We start from the raw sequence: 26031 nt of genomic DNA, 5'->3' as shown, positions 1-26031 counted from the left end.
CTAGGGGCTTCTCACCTGCTCGGGCAGACTACAAAGAGGAAAGGCAACTTAAAGGTGTTTCTAGATGCAGCATCAGTGTAGTGTCTCTCTTTGTGCTTTGTGACGCTTTGTGCTCAGCCCAGTCACCTGCTGCTAGGACAGGCCGGGCTACAGGACAAACGACCGTCTGTCAGGAATGCTGGGTGGTTACTCGCTCCTTCTAGGTACACAATGAACTAGTTGGTGCATCTAGCTTTGACTTCCTCTGATGAGTTAATTGGAAGGGTTAAGGTTACGTTTCGCTAGTCCTAGAACGTGTTTGGCAGATGGTCTGCTAGATGGTTAACACATCTGTGGTTCTGAATATTGCTGTAATACTTGAACATTTCATTACAAGTTAAAACTTTGAAGGAAATGAAGAACGCGATTCCCACATGGTGGAAAACAAACTCCGAAGGGACTTTGGATTCAGCCTTGACATAAATGGAAAACTGTTGGTTTCTACAGAAAAGAAAGAATTAAAGCACGGTCTGGGCAAAAAAGGCACGGCACTACCACTTCACATGGGAGATCGAAGTTCATTTTTCTTGTCCTTAGAATTGCTAAGCCCTACATGAAACTGTCCAAATGTACAAAGCTCCATAAACTACTAGCAACATAGACTATAAAGTCCAAGTAGTGACTACATTTTAAAAGAGCCGCAAGGCCCTCTGAAGACTGACCGCCCGGGAGCAGCGGTCTCCACAGAAGACTCTGCGGGAAGAGCCCGTCCTCCCCTGGCCCAGGGCCGGTGCTCCCCGGTCTCCACTGCGGTGGGTCTCGTGGTTCTACAGGTGACAGAGTAGGAGCCCCAGAAACCTCTGAAAAGGGAAGGGGTGGGGGAAAGTCACTGCTCCGGGTGGAGACGACTGCCAGTATCAAGGCTCAGTCCCGGCTATCACTCAGCAGCCCCTGAAACAAAGCTCACGTCCCCCTGCTTTGCAGTGGTGTTGGGGACAACCTGTATCAGCAGCTTCAAACTTAGGATTCGGTGACCGAGCACAATTTTCCTTCCTATGCGTCAACTCCCACTACGTATTCTTGACCTGCCTGAACACGACGGGCTGTCGCTTGGCTTCAGTGAAAAATATATTGCATTTTTTTGTGTGTTTCGTTTTGCCCAGATCTAATGGCACACAGCTGTTCACCAAGGTTTCCCCCGATAACGAACTGCTGTAGGTCTACAGGAAACCTAGGTCTGGACGTCTCATGACAACATCTGTCAGCGCCTCCCACCAGCGTTTCTCCACTTGATCTAAGGGCACGGGCTTCAGCTCCGACGTGTTCCAGCCCCTCGCCCCACAAGACCGCGGTGAGACAGAGCCAAGAGGAAGCGCTGCGCGCCTGGCCAGGCCCTCTTGATTCCAGTTGGGCAACGTGGTTTTCTCCTTTTGGGAGAGGGCAGGAAAGTAAGCTTGACACTTAAAAGGCTGGAAAAAAAATTGAAATCCACATTCTTCCCTCACTTGACCCGCCTCACTTCCTGCGCTGAGGTTAATTTACCAGGACGTAGCCCCCGTGCTGTGGATCCACAGCCTCCAGCATCTCACAATCGAAGAGTCCAGGGAACTCGGCGAGAGCCAGGGGGTCGTAGCTGGAGGCGGCCTCCTGCAGTCCTGAGCTCCTGGGACAGTCCTGTGCCGCGAGGCCGCTCTGCGCGGCTCCATCCATGGGGTACTGACAGGGCGGGGGATAGTCCGGCTCGGGGGAGGCCGCCCCCGGCAGCTCGCAAGTCTGATAAGGGAAGCGGAGGGGCGCGGGGGCGGCTCCCGCCTGCGGGGGCGGCGGCGGGGGCGGCTGAGGCGGCGGCTGCTGCTGCTGCTGCTGCTGCTGCAGGTGCACGGGCAGCGCAGGGGCCCGGGGCCCGGGCGAGGAGGGCAGGGGCTGCAGCCGCAGGTCCTCGTACTGGTGGCCGAGGAAGGGGCTGTACTGCATCTGCTCCGGGGCGGGTTCCAGGACGGGGCTCAGGGGCTGGGCCAGGCCGAAGGGCGGGGGCGGCGGCGCCTGCGCAGACGCCTCCTGGCGGGGAAGGGGTGGCGGGAACGGGCTCTCCGCTATCTGCATCTGATTAAAATAGGCCTGCAGCTGAGACTGTTTCTGCAGAAAGAGTCGCTTCTGGTGGAGTCTAAATTGGCAACAGCAAAAGAAAGAAGTTTAAATCTTCCTCAGGGATAGCAATTTTAATATAAATCCAGGACCAGTCATTCGCTTCCGTCCCTCCCGCTTCTGTTGTCCGCGCAGGAAAAAAACGGGCCAGGAACCGACTGTTTGGTTTCTTCTACCTCCTACTCTCTGTCCCCCGATCCTGATCCCTCAGTGCCGAAGTGCACACACTTTTTGTCTAAGACTGAGCTTTTCTCCCCGTGAAGCAAGAGGCACCTTTCCCACCTGGGGTGTTTCAAAGTGGGGGTGGGGGGGTTCCCCACCCAGCTGGCCTCTGGGGGCAGCTGCAGGTTGACGGATTAGGGTGACTCCTGGTCAGGCGTGAGGGCACGGATTACCACCCGGGGAGATGAAGTATAACCCACTCAAACTGCTTTAGGTCACAGATTCTGAAAGCTTAGGTCTATTCAAACCCGAAGGGGTAAGGAAACAGCACACTTCGGCCGCCGTCTCCTGCCGCCAGTATCCCGGGACACTGGAACATCTAGCTCAGTCATCACTTCTTGAAACCTATTTTCTGCTTAGCAGAGGAAACGCCATCCCGAGTGGGGAAGGACGACACCTCCAGCGACCTCCCTGTCTCACCTGTGTTCCTGCAGCTGCTGTTCCAGGCTCCGCGGGGCTTCCTTACAATAAAGCTGACAGGTGTTCTGGGCTTTGGACAGAAGGCTGGGCTTCTGGAAGAGCAGAAAAAGAATTAGGAGCACGACACTATGATGTCACCTAGGATGCAGTGACCACACGGTACGCTTGCCCAGAGTTGCCCAGAGTTGCCCAGAGGACGAAGTCAACCGTGTCCTCCAGAATCTGCGCGGGGTAATAAGGGCACAGACACTTCCTCCCTGAGACCCGGGGCGGGGAGCCGTGCCGCCCAGTGGCCCTGCACCAGCAGGCCTGTGTGGTGTCCGCTTGACCAGTGTGGCTTTTCCATTTCTAAGAGTCCTCTAGAACTGTAAGGGTCGTGGAGATTTAAAACTGAAAAGGTTGAGTTAAATGTTGACAGCCAAGATCTTAGTGCCTGCTGAATAAACTGGGATCTTTGTGTATCAATTTTAAAGATTTTCAGGCATTAATGCACAGAACTGACACTAAAATTTTGTTGGCTTGGGATTTCTATTACTCACTACGACGCATAACATTAGGAGCAAAGAAACCGGGTTTCTGACTCCTACCAGTGGCCTGATTCTTGCCTGGAGCCTGAGGACAAATCCTTTTCTGCTGTCAATACAAGCACGAGGCTAAGTCTGAACAGGTTTCTAGAAACTACAGATTCAGAGTCCATCTCCCAGCCTATTGACAATACAGCATCTCCCCTGAAAAGTCACCAAGCAAAAAAGGTTTCTGCTGTGCTGCAAAGCAGATTCTGGGCGAGCATAGTGAGCGGCAGTAACAAGGAGAACGTCACACCTGGAGTCTGTGTTGTAGGTACTGGGCCTCCAGGCTTTGCCGTGGGGACAGCTGAGGACGCACACTGCTGGGGACAGTGGAGACCGTTTTCTGCTGCTGAGAAACTTCCTCCTGAGGAGCAAGGGGGATGGAAATATTTTCAATTCTCCATGTGGGAGAAAGTTTTAGTTCTGTGTTTAAGCACCTTGGCAAATGTCCGACAGGAACTCCAACTCTGTCAGACTTAATACCTAACGCTTTTTATGTAACTAGTAGGCTGAAGGTTAATCACTTGGCAAAAAAAGGTATCCATGTATCATCTGTAGTAGACGATTACCCAGTCAGTACTGTGGCAAAGGCGCCTGACAGCAACAGGCCAGTACATTCATGTGGCCATTAAATGCTGTAATACCCGTGATGCACCGAAAACAGGCGCAAACTAAAATTTATTGGGTACACAGCAATATTTTTTGGTATTTTTAGCATAAATAATCCACTTAAAATATTTAATGAAGTGACATCAGAAGTAATGGCATGGGAGCCTGAGTGGTTCAGTCAGTTGAAGCGTTGGACTCTTGGTTTTGGCTTAGGTCATGATCTCAGGGTTCGTGAGTTCGAGCCCCACATCAGCCTCTGGGCTGACAGGGCAGAGCCTGCCTCGGATTCTCTCTCCCTCTCTCTCTGCCCTTCCCCTGCTCTCTCATACACACATTCTCTCTCTCTCTCTCAAAATAAATAAACTTAAAAAAAAAAAAAAAAAGCAATGGCCAGAAACTTCACATTCATGTGAGTTACTGTTTTTGTGTGTAGGCGTGGGGGAGGGGAGCTCAAGGGACACTGTAGCAAGTCGTTCATATAACATCTGCCATATGAACCAAACATAGCTTGAGACTCTCTACACCTCCTTAGGGCAGTCGTCACCTGGGCCAGCGGGGGTGGGTCTAGCCTGTCAGTGGCAGGTGGTGGCAGCAACAAGGAAAGGTTCTGGGCTGTGAGTTCTCCAAAACGACCTGTTTGCTCCGGGACTGGAATCGATCTTCTAAACGAAACGACACACCCTTCAGGACACACTCCTGCCTCATCCTCATAGAGCCCCCGTGGGAGGGGCCCGGGGCACCCACCTGAGGGCAAGCGCCAGCAAGGTCCTGGAGCTGGGGTGCCGCTGGGGCCAAGTCCTGGTCTGCCTCTGGCCCTAGCTGTTCATACAGCAGCTGCACTTTGTTCAACTCTAGGATTCCTTTGGTTCTAGCCAGATTCTGAAGATGCTGTCTAAATGCCACAATTCCTGAAAGAAAGAACAATGACCAGACATTGAAGTACAACACAAGGCCTTCCAGTGATGAGACAGGTGAAACCAACGTAGCCACAAACCCCCTCAAGTCCTGCCACAGGAGAGTTTTATGAGCCCCAGTCACCTTGGGTGAGGGAGGTATCCGACGCCCTGCGGCCCTCTCTGAAGCTCACTGGTGACCTGTTGTGAGCCTCTCGCTTCTGGGAGCTCAAAGCCTGCATGGCTGGGTTGGCAGGTCTCAGGCTGATGAAGGGAGAGGTCATGCGTGGGGATGGCTGATTGGCTAACATGATGTCCTTAAGGGAAGGGTTGTCCTCCAGAAAGTTCAGGTCCCTCTGAACAGACCCCATCTCATACTCAGAGTCCACACTGTCAAGGGAGGGGTTGTCACTCATGGAGAAAATTTTCCCTTTAAGAGAAAAAAAAGAAAAAAAAAAGACCAAACCAAAAGATATATGGCCAGCAGCAAACAGCGCCTTCTTTGAACGTGGAATACAAAGCACAACTAGCTTGAGTTTGCACAGCTCCGACACTTAGTCTCCAATCTCCACCCAAAACACTCTTCCAGAAACTTTTTCCACGTCAATTTAATCAGCTTCGAATTTAGTGGGGTGTGTGCCCGTAAGATCTCTGACACCCCAGAGAGGCCAGGGTCCTTGATGGATTGCACCGTGCTCACGTGAATCTCGGCAGGTGGGGACCGGCTCAGACGTATTTCACTTGACTCTTTGCGGCTGCTGACCAGGCCTAATCCTACAGCCCGCTGGGCCTGCTCCGTAAAGGACTAAGGCGTAGGCAGCATCCTAAGTGGTGGGGTCACTGCCATTTCTTGGGAGACGAGCAGGGTTCGGGCTGGGAAGACTCACCCGGCGCCTACTGATAGCCTACCTGAACCAGGCACCACAACCAGCTGATTGGTCACTTCTGACAGAGTGTGCCGTCTCTGCCCACCGCGCGTGGACTGGAACGCGTCGAAGGCCTGGCTGGGGTCTTCCTCAGCCTCCCCCTCCGTCTCCAGCCCCTCATCGATAGACGTCTCCATCATGTTGCTGGGCAACGACTGGCACCCCTTCCTCACGAGGACGGGAGGCACGGGGTCCAGCAGGCAGCCATTAACCTAAATGTCGGCGTGACGAGAAACTATCAGTTGCTGCTCTGCTGAGACGTCAAAAACAAAAAGACAAAAAAACAAAACAAAAAAAACCCAACGAACCACACAGGAAAAAAATGGTAAGACTTGGGGCACTAGAAATTAAGTAAAATATTAAAAATGCACAGATCTGCTGCTCATGACAACATGTACGTGAGGAGTTAGGGCAAGTCAGCTGCAGAGCTCAGAGACAGAAGCCCTTTATGGCCTGAACCGGCACTACCCCCCAGGTTTCTGTTAGTCATCATTATTACAATCAACAGTTTTTTTAGTGGCTTCCAGATGAGCACGGGTCTATTAGCTTGAGGCCTACCAGTTATTATTGTTTTTTTTTAAATAAGGGAAACGATGAGGAGGAGGAAGAGATAAAAAACAAGAAACCTGCATGGCTCATAGCTAAGAAAAAAAGAGTAGTCATTGCCATTCTTTTAATTGTCAACCACAAAAAATTCTGGAAGGTTCTAGATATACTTTTATGTTCATAATTTAAGTACCTGCCCATTTGATTTAGTCTTTAACTGGTTCTCTGTGCCTGGGGAGTGGAAAAAAGAATTCTTTAAAGACAGACTGATACCACAAAAAGGATCAAGAAAAAAAAGTGCAATGGCAAACAGCCCAAGTCTTCCCTTATAGAATAACAAATGACTCAGAGCCCCGAAATTCCAGCAGAGGTTAATGAGCACCAGGGCAGCGAATTCTCTCTCCTCCAGCAATGCACACAGCATCTAGAGCTTGTACCCCACGGGGGTGAGCTCGGCACAGCCCTGGAGCGAGCGAGAACTCGGCCCTCCTCGGCAGCCCGGCAAACCACCGAGGGCAGGCGGAACCAGCAGACAGAGGGGACTTGGGGTTGCCAGCTTTCCGGGCGGTAAAAGTCCCAGTGAGGAGGCAATTATTTACTTCATTACTGTAACTACTCCCCTGTGGAAATCAATCCGTTTTCCCCTCTGAATAGCTGCTCAGGAACAGCCGGTCACAAGCCGCTGAGTTCTAAGCGCTGCCTGCACCTGGAACACACTGGGCAGAGCTATTGTTTCCTTTGGAAGCCCGAGCAGCTCATGTATGTGAGAGGTGACGTGGGACATCCCAGTGCCAGACACAGGAAAAACTTTCCTCTTATGGCAACCAATCTGAAGCCACTGCAAGGCCCTTTATTTGGAGAGGGAGACTGTGGGTGACTCAGATCTTTGTTTGCTTGGGGGAGGGGACAGTTATTCCACAAAAACTGCTCTGGGGCCATAGCCGTTACTTGGACAAGGCGGCTAATGCATGACAGGGTTTTAAAGCGACAAGTGGTCATTTAAAAGGAAGAGTGGTAGATGCATTCTTCCTACACTAAGACCAATCTTCTCCACAAGGCACCAGCAAACAAAAAACTCTGACATCTGGCCAGTGACTCTTTAAGCTCCCTTTGGCCCTTCCCTAGGTAAGTGTTCCCCCTTTTTTTTTGACACACTCAGGAGTTTCCTTGTAGGAAAGAATGGCTCTTTGGGAACTTACACTCATACCTCGACGTTCCTTAACTATCTACGAATATAGTTTTCTAAAAATAGCCAAGGATGATTTAGAAATGAAGAAAGCAACAGAGAAAAGACTTATTAAGTAAATATCTACTGAGCATCTTTACACTTACAGAAACCTGTCAAAATTTTATCAGATCTTTCTTGCAGTATAGCCTTGCAACCAGGTTGGTTTTTTTCCTTAAGAGAGAAAAGTCATCTTTTCAGGAGCACTCAAAAGACCTTGCAGTTCCCCTAAATTTATGTTCTTTTCTTAAATTGTCTGCTTATAAATTATCTCCTTACCTAGACTACAACAGGAATGATATCTTTCATTTAACAACATTTCTTAATTCAATTTCATCCTGGAAAATAATGGCCTGGTTCTGATTTTTCAGATGCTGTTTGATGATGACCAATCAGAAAGCACTGTCAGGAGAGGGGGGAGGGCACTCATACATAGTTCCTAGGTGTGAAACACCTTCAGCTAGAAGTTCATTTCCTGAAACGGGTGATAATCACACCATCCTTGCCTGCCAATTTACCAGGGGTCTGATACAACAAATTCAGCCCTAGGACCTTGTGACTGAAATAGTGGGCTGATCTACCTAGGTGACCTAAGCTATTAGAAGTAAGATTTTTCGCACTAGGAAATAATCTAGGCTAACGGAAAACTTTAGGACTCCGAAATACATGAGTGAAATGGACATTTTCCAATACACTGTTTTTGTCTTTCCTTAAAGCACAACGGATCACATCTAGTGAGAGACCACACTGCAACAGGCAGTACTCATGTAGGAGTCAAACTCTCAGAAACTCTACCACTAACTGGTAACACCCGATTCTAGCACAAAAGACCGGTAGACTGTTGTGTACTGAATGTTTGTGTCTCAACTGCCCCCCACCCCATACCTGTGGGCAAGATTCACATATGGAAGCCCTGACCTCCACTGAGGTGGTATCTGCAGGTGTAGTCTCTAGGGCGGTCCTAAGGGTGGGGCCCTGACCTGGTGGCATTAGCATCCTTATGAGGAAAGATACCAGAAAGCTCCCATGTGCGAGCTCTTGCTTGCACACTCTCTCTCCCCCCACGTGAGCACAGAGGACTGGCCATGGGAGGACAGAGAGAGAAGGTGGTCTTCTGTAAGAGACTGGAAATAAAATTGGTCAGAACCTTGGTCTTCAACTTCCAGCCTCCAGAACTGTGTGAAAATATATTTCTGTTGTCTAAGCACCCCCGGCCTGGGGTATTTTGTTATGATGGCCTGGGCAGACAAGAGACCAGTGCACAATAGTAGCCAGTGGACCTGGAGGCTGACAGTGTGTCTTGTCTCACGTGCATCATCAGTGCCAGGACAGCTGGGCGCGTACTGAGGTGCAGGCTCAAACCAGCTCTGTCACTTATCGGCATGTTGTTTAACTTCTGTAAAGCTCAATTTTTCTCATGTGTAAGACGGCTGTTTGGGGGGGGGGGGGATGAACTAAAATATTCTATCTGTTGTTATGATTTCCCGACCAAAAGAGAATACTTTATAACAATAAAAATTTTAAAAGCATGAGAACAGAACTGTACCATTTTCTTTGAAAATATTTTTTACCATCTTGAAGCAAATTAAACAAATAACCAAGTGAGGAAGAAAGAACTGGATAACCCGTTCTAGAAACTTATCCTAAGGAAATAATCAGAGGTATAGTCAAAGATTTAGACACAAGGATATTCACCTGAAGCACATTTGAGGATACAAAACAAATGAAAGTACCTGATGTCCAAAAATAGTAAATAAGGGTACATCTAATACAGTATATTAGGCCAGTGTTATGTTTTCAGATTGCATGATATGGGAAAAATGTTCATGATGTTATATTATGTAAAAACAAGATACAAAATTACATATAACAATATAATTTTGTTTTAAGTCTACCTACTAAGACACCCTCCACTCACCCATCCGCCCATCTGTGATCCACTCTTAGAGAAGATGCTAGAATATGCCTATCTTTGGGTAGTGGGATCATGAATAATTTTTTTCTTTATCCCTCTGTGAATTTTCCATGTATGATTCTGACTGGTTTTATTTTTTCACTTATAAATCAAAAGTTCAAGTTCAGAACTTAAAAGGTGATCGTCTTACAGAGCCTTAGAGGCATGTCCTTTTCAGACCTCAACAGAGTAAACAGACCTGGGACACTTGCATTTTCCAAGTGTGGCTACCCAGTTATGACGGAGCCTGGGAAATCCTTTTATTATAATGTCTAATACAATGTTAAAAGTGACTAAAATGCACGCACGTGTGTGTGTGTGTGTGTGTGTGTGTGTGTAAAACTCATTATTCCCATAGAGAAAGGAAATGAAAACACTAACTCAGAAAGGTATTTGCACTCCTGCGTTCACAGAACCACCATTCACCAAAGCCAAGATTGGCAACAACCTAAGTGTTCATCAATGGATGAACAAAGAAGTCATATACGTATGTATCTATGTACCCCTAATAATAATAATGAAGTATTATTCAGCCATGAAAAACCAATGAGACCCTACCACTTAACACTATGGATGGACCTTGAAGGCATTATAGTAGGTGAAATAAGTCAGAGCAAGACAATGCTATATGATCTCACTTAGATGTGGAACTGAAAAAAACCAAAAGAACAAAACCGTACTCACAGAAACAGAGATAAGACTCGTGGTTACCAGAGGCGGAGGGGGGAGGGGGGCTTGGAGGAGGCGGGTCAAAAGGCACAAACTTGCAGCTGTAAGGTAAGTAGCAGAGGTGTGGTGCACAGCACAATGGCCACAGCTAATACTGCTGTAGGATAGACAGGAAAGTTTTAAGAGAGTATAAATCCTAAGAGTTCTCATGAAAAGGAGAGTTTTTTCTATTTTTTCTTTTCTTTTTGTTGCATCTGTATGAGAAGAGGGATGTCAGCTGACCCTACTGCGGCGATCGTTTACCAACACATGTAAATCAACCATCGTGTATACACCTTAAGCTTACGCAGTGATGCAGGCCTATTAGTTCCCAATAAAACTGGAAAGAAATGGATTCTTTTCAAAGAAACCCTTAAAAGAGAAAGATGGCCCCACAAGGTTTGTGCACCTGCCCCTCGATGGTCTCTGTGTCATCTGGGGCTCTCAGCTACTGCTTGGAGTTGGGTGACTGTCTCAAAAAGGGGGTGTTTTTTGCAGGAGCCCCAAACCAATGTTTCAGTGCAGACTCCCTAAGGGATTTTACTGACATTTTTAAAGACTTCTGGGAGAAAGGGAGAGGTGAAATCTCTGTGATGGACAGTATCTGCCAGCAACTGCGAGCAGAAATGAATGAACAATACATGCATTTATGAAGCATCTTTTAGAAGACAAAAAACGGGTGGCCCAGTGAATGAGTAGGAAGTAACAGGAACCACAAAGGAGCCACAGCTCTGACAGCTTTGTGTGTGTGCGCTTACTGATGGGCCACCAAAAAAGAGGTCCTAGGGAGGGAAGAGGGCACAAGCGTTTTTGCTGACATAAACGAAATGGTCCACAAAGAAGACCAGGGGATGTCTCTGGCCTGGCTAAGTGCCAGGGTAGCACTGCTCTTCCTACAAATGCAAATACACCATCTAGCTACTGTCTTTATCTTTCACAAAATCATTCATTTCCTGTCTGTTTCCTAGTTACGGGAACAATCACAAGCTTTAAAAATAGCTTGCCCTATATACCACAGCAGACAGTGCCCAATCTGTGTTTCAGGCCTGATGCCCTCACAGATAAGCTTTTAGCAGGCTGCATTTTAATTTTTTCAAGGGAATTAGATCTTACAAATAAGTGAATTATGTGGTCCCAATTTATGGCTAAATTTCTAGGTGAGAACACAGAAGCTGATGAGGTTATTGGACATTCTAGGCAATCACCGGCGGAGAAAATAGACTGTCCGCATGAAATGGCCTCGTCCTCAGAGACAGGGACTGTAACTCACAGTCAGCAGCTAACACCTGCTCGCGCAGCCTCGCCTCAAGCTGCCTTGTCTATGGTTTAGCTTAGACACGTGATCTAACTTCTGAATCGGCTCTACCTCCAGAGATCCTGGTTTCTGAAAATGGCACTTACCCTCCTAATCACCTAGGCTCAAAATACTGTTATGAGTCTGGACATCTTTTTCCTGGACCATAAGACTCTATCAATTTTAGCTGCACAATCTCATTCATACCATCCCCTCTTCTATAGTTCCTTGAGCGCTAACAGTCCTGGCCTTCAACATGTCCTCTCTGGACACCTGCTCTAAGCTTCCACTGTGTCCCCATCAAATGCAGGCTATGTACCTTCCAGGATGATTTCTGAAGCACAATATGGATTTGGCCTAGAGAAAAAGCCTACATTCTTGGGCTTGACATTTAAAGCTAAGCTACTGGTCCTTATTTCATACAACTCCCCTTCACATGTGCTTTTCCTCACACACACACTGAGCTACTGCTCTTTTATGCACCTAAGCTTTCCTGACATTTGCTTGCTCAGACTCTTCCCTCCACCCAGATGCCATCCACCCCTATTCCATCCCATCCCTCAATTCCCAGCTCTGACAGTTAACCTGGACTGTCCTGGTCAAACTAGCTAAAAGCAACCCCCCCTAACTTTTTCCAGTTGTGCGGCATTTTGATTTAGGTATCTAAGGGAACAATTACATTTTATCGATGTATTCGGCACCTGGTACCTTGTCTTTAGCTATGCATCGTGTCTCTTCTGCTAGACTATGAACATGGAGGCAGAATTCATGTGAGTTATCTTTTCATTAACTCAAGAGGCTTAAAAGATAGGAAACAAATAATATCGAGTATTTACAGTATGCTCACAATCTCATACACATTATCTCAATTAATCCTCACAAGAGTCTCACAAGAATTGGTGTTCTCATTTTATGAAGAACAGAGGTTCAAAGAAGTTAGTCACCCTGCCTAAGTTCACACGGCTAGGAAAATACCGAGTCTACTTAGAACATACTCCAACACCTATGTTCCAAGATCTGCCCATTAATACGATCCTCTGGGCATCACTTGATGCTCAGTATATAAAACACGTATTAGAAGTGAAATAAGGGGCGCCTGGGTGGCTCAGTTGGTTAAGCCTCTGATTCTTGGTTTTGGCTCAGGTCATGATCTTGTGGTTAATGAGTTCAAGCCCCACACTGGGCTCTGCACTGACAGTGTAGAGGCTGCTTGGGATTCTCTCTCTCCTCTCCCTCTCTGCCCCTGCTGTGTTCTCTCTCTCTTAGAATAAATAAACTTAGAAAAAAAAAAAGTTAAATAAGCATCCATCAGATGACAGAAGCTGTCATCTTCTATATATTAAAAGCCAACTTCATTCAGCACACAAGGATAAACATACCTCATTTAAACATATTCAAACAAGACAAAGAAAATGCTGGTCCAAAAAAGGTGGCCCATTATTTTGCAGCTACAGCGCATGCAGCAGAAAAGAGGTAATAATAACACAGATGGAAGCTCAACACAGTAATTATATTTCTGTTTTCAGAATTACAATTTGTAAAAAAAAAAAAAAAAAAATCCCATACCTATGAGGGATCTAGAAACCTGAAGAGGGAAGGGACTGCTTAAGGAAAGAGAAAGAAGGATTTTGGAAAGTACATATAAGGTCTGACAAGTTACGCAACAGCCGTAACAGTAAGACCTCAACGAGAGCCAAGTTCGGCCTAGATATTTTTCTCCCATTTCTGCAAAAAAACAACACTCCTGAGTGACTTGAGGAAACGACAAAGGTCGCCAAAGTACAACACTCGGGGATGAAACTGAAGTCCCGGTCCAAGTGCGAGCTCAGAGTCTCTCAAACACGTTCGTACCTTTGGTGTGTCAACACATTCTTCTTCCATAAAGGCTGCTTCTGCCTGACAGCTGGACGCTGGGAATGGAAAGGCCTCCACGTTGGATGCGGGAGGGAGGAGGGCAGACCGCATCAGCCGCACGTTTGGGGAGTGCACGGTCACCGGGAGCCCCACAGTTTGGGCCTGAAAATATGGCAAGAGCAGTTTGGGAACATTAATACTTTCCAGACAAATATACAAGATTCTTGGAATAAGATAACTCTTCCTGGTACAACGAAAGAATAAGTAGTTGGAACCCCAGAAAAAATTTGATGAAACGTGTACGTGGTACAGGTACTGATTTGAAGCAGTCTCAGGGAATTGTTCTACACATTTCATTCCTGTTCCACAGGGAGGTGCCTATCACACAGATGACAAGGAAGCTGGTCTCTGTACAGAAGCTAAGAATGCTCTGTTTCTTAACTCAGCAAACATAGGCGGTCTATGTCCTCAATGCATCACTATGCAAAAATTATAAAGAGAGAAGCCCCTGTGTCTAGGAGCTCAAAACCGAACCAGGGGTAGGTACACACCCACACACCTGCACACCCGCACACCCACACACGCTGGTGGGGTGAGATGGTTATGTATTTCCTGACAAGGGTATGCGTGCGGAGGAAGAAAAGAGAAGTGGCAGCTACTTGGTGGTGACAGGAGTGTCCTCCTTCCAAGGAGATGCGCGGCCTGAACACAGCCTGTTGGCCCAGTGGAAGGAGAGATGCTTCTTGCCGAGCAGCTTATCTTCCGAAAGTCAACCTACTATAGAAAGCTCTGGACGGCTTTAAGCCCATTTTCATGTCTCCTCTGTTAAGAACTCCAAGTAAACAAGCATGATGAACTCTTCTTTCAGAACGTCATACAACAGAGAATCTTGCTTCTTCTTTTATTTATTTATTTACTTTATTTTAGAGAGAGAGAGACACACACACATAATCTTAGGCAAATTCCACACTCAGCACGGAGCCCGACACGGGGCTTTCTATCCCATGACCCTGAGGTGAAATCAACAGTTGGACTCTGAACCGACTGAGCCCCCAGAGAACCCAGGCGCCCCCAGAGAATCTTTCTTTATGATAATTGGCACGAATTGATTTTAAAGATGAAACTACTGGATAATCCTACCCTCCCATCTCTTTAAAATTGGCAGAATAATTTATTTGAAGACTTTTGAATGTAACAGACACTGCCAAACGGTTAAGGAAACAATCATCACATTAGTGTCCAAAAGGCAGAGGAACAACCCTTTTCTCTGCTACACACTTGAAGGGACTTAGGGTGATGAGTTTTAACTTCAAACAAATAAAAAGGAACAACATGGTGTAATTTTAGCTTCTCTCTTCCAGAGGCCTGGGTTTGATTCCTTGCTCCATTCCTCACTAACTGTGTGAACATTATCAGGTTACCTAACCTCTCTGAATCCTATTTCCTTCACCTGTATAAGAGGGCACAATTGCTATTTCACAGTGACATCAGGAGTGTAAAAGGTAACATGTAAGGTCTTTCAGTCAGTAATGTCAATTCTGCCTTTCTCCTTTGAAAGTTTTTTTTTTTTTTTCCTTTTTAAATGCTTATTTATTCTTGAGAGAGAGAGAGAGAGAAAGCACAGGCAGGGGAGGGGCAGAGAGGAGGGAGACACAGTATCTGTAGCAGGCTCCAGGCTCTGAGCTGATAGTTCATAAATGATAGCTCAGAGCCTGCCATGGGGCTCAAACCCACGAACTGTGAGATCATGACCCGAGCCAAAGTCAGACTCTTAACCGAATGAGCCACCCAGGCGCCCCTCCTTCCTTCTAAATTTGTAAAATGGTTACAAGAATCTAATACAACAATTAGCCTGCAAATAAATACCGTTTTGTTCTCAAATATTATTTAATGTTTCTCCGTTAAAATTTTAGGTTGATGGTTTTTGACGAAATACACCTTATATTTAATATACTTTGAACATATTTAGAATATGCTTTACATTTGGTTCGTTCCAACATTAACATCATTAGATATGCTGCAAGAGACAAAGAATAAAATAGCAACAATAGCAGGGACGCCTGGGTGGCTCAGTCAGTTAAGTGTCCGACTTCAGCTCAGGTCATGATCTCACAGCTTGTGGGTTCAATCCCCACGTCGGGCTCTGTGCTGACAGCTCAGAGCCTGGAGCTTGTTTTGGATTCTGTGTCTCCCTCTGTCTCTGCCTCTCTCTCACTTGCACCTTGTCTCTATCCCAAAAAATAAACATTAAAAAAAAATAGCAATAGCAATAGCAAAGTGTTGGTAAAAAGAGAAAAAAAAAAAACCCAAAAAACAAACAAAAAACATTGTAAACTGTCCTGAGCATGGTAAAGAGAACAGCTTTTCTAATGTCATCAGTCCTCATGCTTATATCCCAGGCCACTCTTGAGGCTAAACAAGTTTTTTTCCCTTTCAAAGATTAGTCATTTTAAATCATTTTTTTTTTCGGCCCCATGTCACAATATAAAATGTATACTTCCTAATAAAAATATTTCATGCACTCTTCTTACTCTACTCATCATTTTTTCGATCGAAGGCTAAAGCTGAACGTTAATTTCTATTTCCCAAATTTCTTAGGTTGCTCCTCGCGTATGAAAGTAGTCTAAGCTATTAGGGCAAAGCATTACCTAAATGATATGGTGCTGGAAATGGGTACTAACACGATAACCAGGATGTGCTGTTCCTTCTCAGTCACCGCCTCTTAGGAGCTGTGACTTTTTAAATGGCAGGATCATGCTGCGCCAGACCAAGTGTAACACATTTTCCTGGACAACTTTCACGTCCAACCTGGATTACAGCAGCCTACTGTGGACTTGGTGTGGACGGACAAAAAACACATTTTTGTGTGACTACCAATCACAGGAAATAGGATGGTAGGTTTTAGCGGCCTACTTTTTAGGATTCTTGCAATCATTGAGGGGATTAAATAGATCTTTCTGGAACAAGGTAGGGTGTAACTATTCAAATGGCATGCTCGGCACTGTAGACTAAAGAATGTGTCATTATAATAAATAGATGGATGACTAATGTCCCAGGGAGGCAGACGTTACCAGTTTCTCCAAGAGTGGCAACAGACAATGATCATGTCCAACTAACTGTAATGACTTTTTAGACCTTATGTTTATGGTCTTGATTCTCATGATTTTGTGCTCTTTTAGGACCATTAAAATGAAAATCATGTTTTCTCCTATGGGAAAATCTTTACTGCTCCAAGAGGAATGTGCCAGTTATGGACAGACTGTGTGTCCTGTCCACACTCCCACACCTCCAGTTCCCCCCTCCCCCTCCCCAATCCATATGTTAAAGCCCTAACCCCCAACACAACTGCATTTGGACAGAGAGCCTTTCAGGGGGTAATTAAAGTTACATGAGGTCCTAAGGGTGGGCTCTGAATCCGAAAGGACTCCTGTCCCTCTAAGATGAGGAGGAGACACCAGGGATCTCTCTCTCTCTGCATATGCAGAACATAAGCTGTGTGAGGGAGGGCACACAGAGAAAGCGGCTGAGAGTTCTCATCAGAAATCAACCCTGATGGCACCTTGACCTTGGACTTGTGGCCTCCAGCACTGTGAGAAAATACATTTTTACTGTTTAAGCCCCTCAGCCTATGGTACTTTGTTACGGTGGCCCTGGCCAACTACAGGATGCCTTTCCATCCAGTTGTGGAGGGCAGCCTCTACTCAGTAAGCAGAGGAGTACTAGGATGAGTGTTTCATTCTCGTCTACTTACAGTTGATGGAAACCTGGAGCAAAGGACTAGTAGTTAGGACTCGTGAGAGAAAGGCAGGACACGTATTGTCTCCAAATTGTTGCCTGTCATCAACTAGATGTTAACATCTCTTGCAGAGTATAAGGCAAATATAAGTACTCTAAATCATTATAACATAGGAATCTCACTGTTTCCCAAGTAGTAATAATGGGTACTTTATCCCTATACCATTAATTCTTTACGGGCAGAGACTGTTTCCTGGTACAGAAGAAGTACTCTATCTGCTGAACTGAGCTGCAGGTAGAAGTTAACTAATTGTACCTTTGTAGCAAACTTATGAAGTAGGTGCTGCTATTTCCAGTTTATATTTCAGGGCACTGCAGGATATGGAACCCAAGGTCTGTGTGATTCCAGGGCTCGTGCAATCTCTGCATGGGATCATGTTGTTTCCTTAATTTCTTATCGTTTCACCAACTACAACGGATTTCTCACTTCTTTATTTTAAAAAGAATTTTTTTTTAATGTTAAATTTTGAGAGAGAGAGAGACAAGAGTGGGGGAGGAACAGAGAGAGAGGGAGACACAGAATCTGAAGCAGGCTCCAGCTGTCAGCACAGAGCCCAAAGTGGGGCTCGAACTCATGAGCTTTGAGATCATGACCTGAGCTCAAGTTGGATGCTTAATCACCTGAGCCACCCAGGTGCCCTGATTTGCCACTTCTTTAAAACAATACAACAAAGAATTAAAGGGAGAAGCCTCTACTAAAACTTTGAGCCCAGGGAAATCTATTTTTTTTTTTTTTAACAAGTTCAACTAACCATGAGAATGTGAAATCTCCTAGGGAAGGGAGCATCTTCTTGAGCCCAGTGCCTGCTGCTTAGCATCCAGAAGGCACTCTGGACAAGCCTACTGAATGAACACTGAAGACTTCTACTTCAATTAGATACATTTTTAAGTCTCAGTAAGTAGCTTTCTATGACAATTTGGGTCAGTGCTTAAAATGAAAGTAACTCATGTGGTGCTTGGTAATAAAAAAATTATCTAACATAAGAAGCTACGTTATAGATCGAACTCTCAGCCAAATCAGACATAACTTGAGCTCTCCCAGGGAATCTTCTTTAAGCTTCAGTAAGAAAGGTGATCATGTGCAGTAATACGCACATGCTCAGGGTCAATCATTTACATAACCCCATCCCCTGGCCTGTGTACTGTGAGCAAGAATGAAGAGACCTGGGAGGGAAAGCCTGCCACAGCTTTGGGGGGGGGGGAGGGCTTTCCTGCTTCCTACCCTGCTCCCTGTCAGCATTTCCCAGAGGGGAGGGGTTACCACTACACCTCACTGTTACTCCCCCAGCTTAGGAATTTTCCTTGTATCCCCCTCCTGTCTTGAAAGCAATACCATTCAACTCTGGAACTTTGAAGGATTCCAAGCGCTCAGGGAGAATCTGACCCAATATTTGGACCTCTGTCCATACGTGACATTAGTATCAATATTCACTAAAGTATGTATAACAGTGTATATACCATTTGCCTACTAAGATCAAGATGATCTTAGTTTTGTTAGGTCCTCCCGCCTCACATGTTCTGTAGAAGCCAATGCAAAATTGTACTAAATTCCGCAAACTTTGTTACACTGGCAAACAAGAAATATATGGCCAGAACTTCTGCTCCTACTTGTCCTCTGAACAAAGCAGGCACTCACAGAAGCCAACGGGAATCCTGGTAGATCATCTGAATGAACCATTCCTCTCCTCAGCCTCTATGTGGCTGATTTCCCAGCTCCCTTTAGCCTCGGCCTCTACCCTGGGATCCAGATCTTCTTCCTCTCAAGCAATGGAGTCCGGAGTCCGTGCCACCCCTGACTCTCCCAGCCTCGGGCTTAAGAGAGGGATCATTTCCAAGTCACGGCTGTTCCTTCCTCCCTAACAGTTATTACTTTATAAAATAAACATTTACGGAACACGCTCTAAGTGTTGCACAATTATCAACTAATTTAGACATCAGAACATTCTATGGTTACTCCGTTTTATAGATTTGGAAACTCAGGCACAGAAAGACCTTGAGTAACCTTCTGAAGGTCAGGTAGCAGGAGGTGGCCCAGTCTGGGCTTGCTCCATAACGACTGCTTTAACCACCGTGTTACGGTGCCTCTGCAAACCACAGCCGAGGGCGTCCAGTGCCCCCACCGGCAGGTCTTAGGTCAACCTGCGGTATTTACTACTCGTCTCCCAACTGCTCTCTCCAAAGTTCTTCTCTTCCCTCTCCAATCTTTCCTTCCCAATGATGTCACCGATTAATAGATTAAAGCCGGGATATGATTTTATCACTTTCCTGCTGAAGTCTCCCACCGTTCCTCCTAATTTCCTGAACTGTAAGTAAACTCTTTACCTTTGCACTGGAAGCCCTTCACAGCACAGCTCCAACTTTTTCATTTCCCTGGTATGCTTCGGTTCCGGTGGGCTACTCGGAGCCTACCCTGCCCTTGCACACTTGAGTACTTGTGCTCGAGCTGCTTCTGCGGCTTCCATACCAGGCCTCCCACTATCACTACCGCCCCTGCCCCCACCTCCACATCCCCGAGGATCACAGATCCGTCAAAATGCTGTCTCTCCCATGAAGCCTTTCCATTCAGAAGTGTCACTTTCTCCTCTGCCCTTAGTTCTCGTCCTGCATTTATCTCTGTTTCGAATGACGGTTATTTATGATGTTGTCTTACTTTGCTTTTATACTCTAAGGTCTCTGAGGCCATGCCTGGGTTTCGTACATCCTATCCCCTATCGTACCTAATAACAGGAGCCTGCACGCAGTGAATCTGCAATAAAGATCTGTCACATGGAATCAACTATATAGGCCCATTACATTAATTCTCACAATAAGTCAGTGATTAAAAAAATGAGAAGTCTTTTAAAACAACTGAAATAAAATTAATCCTTAGAAATAGGAAGATGTTAGGGGCGCCTGGGTGGCGCAGTCGGTTAAGAGTCCGACTTCAGCCAGGTCACGATCTCGCGGTCCGGGAGTTCGAGCCCCGCGTCAGGCTCTGGGCTGATGGCTAGGAGCCTGGAGCCTGTTTCCGATTCTGTGTCTCCCTCTCTCTCTGCCCCTCCCCCGTTCATGCTCTGTCTCTCTCTGTCCCAAAAATAAATAAACGTGGAAAAAAAAATAAAAAAAAAAAAAGAAATAGGAAGATGTTAAAACATTTGAGAGTCTAATAATGACAGGCAGAAACTTTACAGAAAAACAGGGGAGAGGATAAATCCTAACCCTTTGTTGTACTACAAGATGAAAAATGTGTCAAATATATGAATAGGCACCTGAGAGATGAGACCACTGGCTAATATGGTGTTACCTTGGCAACTGTTTGTTCAGCCACGGTACTGGGCCGACGCTGGCGGGCATCCAGTCTCTGCTCCACAGGAAAGCTGCTCCTGTGTGATTTCAGACGCTCCACCAACAAGTAATAAATGGCAGCAAAGTGGTTATAGCTCTTGTTCTGTAAAGACTGAAAGAGAAAGCAAGTGCTGAAGTCAAAGAAGCATGAAAACCAATCCAATGATCTACATCTTTCTGAAAAAGGAGGGAAGAAACCATGTGTTCTTAAACACAATGAACAGTGTGTCTCAAAATAAAAGCTGTTCCAGAATTTAAAATGAGGGGTGCCTGGGTGGCTCAGTTGGTTAAGCGTCCGACTTTGGCTCAGGTCATGATCTCGCAGTTTGTGGGTTCCAGCCCCATGTTGGGATCTGTGCTGATAGCTCAGAGCCTGGAGCCTGCTTCGGATTCTGTGTCTCCCTCTCTCTCTGCCCCTCCCCTGCTCATACTCTCTTTCTCTTTCTCTCTCAGAAATAAATAAAAATTAAAAAAAAATTAAAATGAAAGAGAGTTTCTCATATTGATTACATAAAGGGTGATACTTTTAAGTGACTCGCCCTTCTACATTCACAGGCTCCATTTATTTCTCTGCATTCAGAAAAAAATACCACCACTTTCTCACGTAGGAAGTCTGCAATGGGGTTGTGCGGTTCCGTCTCCTAGCTGTAACTATGGTGTAAAGTCAGTTAGCAACCTGAGCTCAGAGGCTCTAATTCCTTAACTTCAACACAAGTCCAAACTATTGCAAACTCTGAAGCGAATGATTAAAGTCTTTGGGGAAATTCCTGGTGATTATTTTGGGCTGGAGAGTAACATTTGGATGGGAGATTGAGAGACACTGTGTCTCAGTTGTTGGGTAATTTTTTCCCCTTGTTTTTGCAGTTCCACCCTCTTGAAAGCTTGAAAATAAAGTTGCTTCCCAATTTTTCACACCCCTCGCCAGCCAGCTTCCCCAGGACACTAACGGATGGAGGAACAACAGCTCCCCTGCTTCTCACCCCGCCCGACAGCCAGAGCGAGCGCTGTGCAGGGCACCTCAGACGCAGAGCACCCCTGACAAAAATCACAGGCCTGTGGGACTGCACTTATAGCTGCCATTCGAAATCTACCTCATGGACAAGGACACAAACACATCGCTGAGCACATGATGAGCCAGGCAGGAAAGCCAGTCTGGTTTTGCTTAATGGCAGCACGGTTTGGAGCACTTGATATTCGTAAGAAGCATTTTGTGTTCTTTCTTGCTGTGCTTCCTCCATAAAAGCACTGTTTTTTCCTGTCGTGCAGGTAATAAAAATGTATTTCCCTATGGATACGCTACCTACTAAAGGGCAGAAATCAAAGGGATGAGGAACTTCCAAGATTCACGACTCTCTCGGTTCTATGACCCAAAGAACTTCCAATTCTGGAATCCACCTGTTTTTGCCTTCTCAGTTTCTCCAGTTCACAACCTAAATCCTGAACCTGATGCCTACTCTTGTGGTTTCCTGTTCAGCCCTCAGCCTTGTTCCCTATCTGTATGTATATTTATTCTCCATATAAAGTAGCTTATGACTTGGATAAAACTCTACCCTTCATCTTACAAGAAATTTTCTACTTTGTTAAGTTCCCATCTTTGTCTTTTTTCAAACCTACATAAACTACCTCTTGATTTTTTGTCAGATGGGGCAAAGGGAAGAATTTATATATTGAATAAAGAAGCAAACATGAAACAGCCTGATTATAATCCTCAGGGAAAGCTGGACACGCCGAGGTGATGGGAATGGTCATGCTCAAACACCAGGATGGTGGGTGTGGGCACAAGCTTTCACGTTACTGAGCACAGAAGAATCCTAAAATATCTTCAGTCAAATCTCTCATCACTTTACCTCAATGGTTTTCTGCTGATCTATTCCAAGGCTGTGCATCAATCGTAGAACCTGCTCATTAAATTCCCCAATGGATGGCTCATTTTCTTGCCCTTGTGGATAGAGAACAGGTCTCTGAACAGGAACTTCTACAAGCATCCATTTATGCTCCTTGATTTGAGCTATGGTTAGCCGTTTGGACGGGTCTAGGACCAACATCCTTCGAATAAGGTGCTCACAATCTATGGAAACACAATGTTACAAAAGTCACGTAAATCATCTTGTACTTCAGGGTATTGGCTTCAGTCATGTGACTTTGTACAACAGCATTAATCTCTGTATCCTCCACAGTGCCCACTGGAAAGCAGAAGTTCAAATGAATACATGAAAGCCAGTTGTATTTGTCAGGTTCATGTGGTGAGTGTTGACACAAAAGTAACCATCACGTGAATGAATACTTAAGAAAAACAGGAGGGTGTAGGGCTGTCCGATTCTGTGCTAAACGAACCCTTCCATCGTATTTCTCAACTGAAAAGACCTAGAGATGGACTTAGATTCTGCTGAGGACAAAAACAAGCTTCTTCCTAGAACGAGCACATAAATGGATCCTGAGCCCCTTCTGAGGCTGATACATTAAGGGTAAGTGAGTGAGGCGAGAGCTCTCTGGCGGACTGTTGATCTCCTCTCCCCGTCGGTGTAGCTGAGAGAAACGCACGTGAAGCGTTATTTACCTGTGATTACATTTCAGAAAGTGCACTGCTGTGACTCAGGCAGCAGCTAACTCTCAGAGCCGACACCATGCTCTCTACCAGCCCACGTGACCGGCCTTATACCCTTCACTAGGCGCCAGACACCCCGCAAGGTGCTTTACAGAGATTAATTCAATTAATCTTCACAAGGCTCTTACAAGGAGCCACTGTTATTTCCATTTTAAGGACCGAGGAAGCACAGACAGGTGACATCACTTGTTGATGTCAGACCGCCAGTACGTGGTGGACTCGGGATTAAAACCAGGCAGTCTGGCTCCAAGGTCTGTGCTCTTAAGTATCGGAGCTTCGCTTCTACCATCACTAGGAGTGACCGAGTTCAGGATGGTCACCCAAAGCTATGGAGTAAATGGAACTGCGGCAACAACCCAGTCGGCTGCATGCAACCTGCCAGCCCAAGACGGGGAGGGGTCAGGGCACCTCCTCTCAATTCGAGAGCTTTGCCAGTTTTTAATTCAATTAAAAAACTCAATTTTTCAACTTTTCACCGAAAGATACGGGAAAATGTACTTCATACTCAGAGTGAAATAGTTGTGACTCTGTCTACAAAGTACTTCTCTGAGTCTAAAATAAACCTGGGACATTTATAGACCCAGAGCACATGCGAAGACGTGCTGTTCTTAACCTGGAAAACTTTCCGTTTTCAGTCACAAGTAGGAAGGCTGGAGCCTCGCTCACCTACATGGAGGGGGCAGCTTATTTCTATGGCTTCTGAAGTGACTCAGTCACTTTGTATGGCACCAAACTCTTAGAACAAGGGAAGCCTTTCCCAGGCATTTCACTCAGAGCACAAAGTTTGGAGAGCACACTTCTAAGAGGAACAAGTTTGTTACCTTCAGACATGAAATAGGGAATCCGGAATCTTCCTTCTAAAACTCTCTGCCTCAAAATTGGAAGAGTTGGTCCATCAAAAGGCAGAGCTCCACAGACAAGGACGTAAAGAACCACTCCCATGCTCTAGGAAAGAAGACAGCGCAGTCACTTTTCCTCTGAGAACTTTAAACACTCTTTGTTTTCCTCAACATCCCCGGGGCCCTTAAGATCATTTGGGCTGAAAAATTCCTGTTTGGATTTACTACTGTCTCAGAACTTGAAAAGAAGGAAAAAAAGGAAAAACCGAAAACTCAGACTACTGCAATAAAATATCCTAAAACAAATACTCAAAGATCTGAATTTAATTTCTTTTGATTACTACTTAAAATTATTGCTGATATTAAAGTAATAACATCTGCCCCTAGAAATTCTTTCCTAGAATCAAATTCAAAATGCTCGAATTACAGTCCAGTGGGTGGGAAAAGTATGAACTACGGCCTATGTGTTAGGTACCAAGAGCTTCGGCGATGGGCCTAAGTACCAAGGGTCATTGTCATAGATGCACTGAACACGGCAAAGCAAACAAGTACCCAGATATCCAGCTGTGGTCCTTCATACTGCTGCCCTTCAAAGACTTCAGGGGCCGCATAAGGAGGGCTGCCACACCATGTTGCCAGCAGTTCACCACTTTTAAAGAAATTTCCAAAACCGAAATCTATTGGGATGGAAATAAATGTTACTTTCATCTGTGTTCTCAAACTATACTGAGTTTCTTGTAACAAATTTTACAATATGCTGTATCAACGATAGTACTACTATTCGCTCTGTGAGGAACAGCACTGATCTTGTGATGAGTCCTCAGCACGGAGCACAGTGACCAGCAAATATCAAGTATTCAATGAATATTTGTGGAATGAACAAATGTATAAATCTATCAAGTTTTTTTCTCCAAGACAATGAGTGAGAGGCTGGAAAAAGACTTTAGGTCATGTATTTTTAAGGCCGAAAGAAAATCCATTGGTGTGGACAACCAACTTGAATTAGAAAATCTTAGAATTTCAATTACTCCATGATTAAGAACTCTTTATCTCCTTTTTTTTTTTTTAAGTTAAAGTTTTTTTCAGTAAGTTCTATGCTCAGCATGGGGCTTGAACTCATGACCCCGAGATCAAGAGTCACATGCTCAACCTCGAGCCAGCCAGACGCCCCATGAGCTCTTTATCTTTTATAGTCTTTAAGGAAAGAAACAAATGAGTAAAAATTTAAGATCTTTACCTAAACACAACGGCTCCTCCGTTACCCAAGGTAGCAAGATCTGGAACCTCTTAAGGCAACTGAGTCCCGTGTTTCTCAGGTCACAATTCTTTAAGAGTTGGCCCATACATTCTGATTTAAGCAGATGTGCATCTGAATAGCTCATTATCATGTGATGGCTCTCTGGCCCAGCCAGCCACAAGACACCTATCACTTACTCATTTACAGAATGAGCGGCATTATACCTCAAAACAGTGAATGGCCTTCCCTTAAATAACTTTAGTCATACTGAATCTATAGCTTTGTTACACAGCAGGCACTCTGGCAACACTACTCAGATGCCTTCAATATGCACGAAAAGACCAATTTCAGTGAGTTTCGGTATAAATGCAAGCTTGTGCCCTTTTGCTAAGCCTTCACGTATCTTGTGTTCTTACTGCGGAAACAAATTCCTGTTATTTTGTAAGTTACAGGAATACTGTCTTATGTTGTAAGACTCCTGACCAGAGAACACTGCCTGAGTGACAGAAACTGGCTCTACTCCTGGCTGGTGTAGGGTGCTGCAGGGATAGTGAGCTTTAAAAGGTGTCCCCATGACGCCTGGGTGGCACAGTCGGTTAAGCGTCCGACTTCAGCCAGGTCATGATCTCGCGGTCCGGCAGTTGGAGCCCCGCGTCGGGCTCTGGGCTGATGGCTCAGAGCCTGGAGCCTGTTTCCGATTCTGTGTCTCCCTCTCTCTCTGCCCCTCCCCCGTTCATGCTCTGTCTCTCTCTGTCCCAAAAATAAATAAACGTTGAAAAAAAAATTTTTTTTAAAAGGTGTCCCCATGAGTACTGGATCAAATCTCCAGTTCCAGACTCACTGGCTGTGTGACTCTGTATCAATCTCTGTGAGCCTTGGTTTCCCCA

The 26031-nt window shown here is 45.6% G+C and overlaps 1 protein-coding gene across 4 annotated transcripts in view; it reads right to left on the bottom strand.

Moving 5' to 3' along the window:
• Positions 1 to 537: 537 nt before the first annotated feature.
• Positions 538 to 26031, bottom strand: part of SIK2 (salt inducible kinase 2) — a 119113-nt gene continuing 93619 nt past the window's right edge. For 3 of the 4 annotated variants that reach the window (XM_040482945.1, XM_040482948.1, XM_040482949.1), the window contains 11 exons: positions 24460 to 24584; positions 23890 to 24013; positions 22311 to 22531; positions 20423 to 20575; positions 13342 to 13506; positions 5747 to 5975; positions 4983 to 5267; positions 4689 to 4852; positions 3589 to 3699; positions 2767 to 2858; positions 538 to 2143 (listed from right to left, as the gene is read on the bottom strand). In XM_040482945.1, coding sequence (XP_040338879.1) covers positions 1513 to 2143; positions 2767 to 2858; positions 3589 to 3699; positions 4689 to 4852; positions 4983 to 5267; positions 5747 to 5975; positions 13342 to 13506; positions 20423 to 20575; positions 22311 to 22531; positions 23890 to 24013; positions 24460 to 24584 — 2300 coding nt within the window. In that variant the 3' untranslated portion in view covers positions 538 to 1512. The remainder of the gene's footprint in view (positions 2144 to 2766; positions 2859 to 3588; positions 3700 to 4688; positions 4853 to 4982; positions 5268 to 5746; positions 5976 to 13341; positions 13507 to 20422; positions 20576 to 22310; positions 22532 to 23889; positions 24014 to 24459; positions 24585 to 26031) is intronic. The other variant, XM_040482947.1, reaches the window with a different exon arrangement.

Source organism: Herpailurus yagouaroundi, unplaced genomic scaffold (genome assembly GCF_014898765.1).
Source record: "Herpailurus yagouaroundi ecotype Mexico unplaced genomic scaffold, PumYag 161, whole genome shotgun sequence".
NCBI classification, from domain to species: Eukaryota; Metazoa; Chordata; class Mammalia; order Carnivora; family Felidae; genus Herpailurus; species Herpailurus yagouaroundi.
This window is presented reverse-complemented; position numbering and strand designations above follow the sequence as displayed.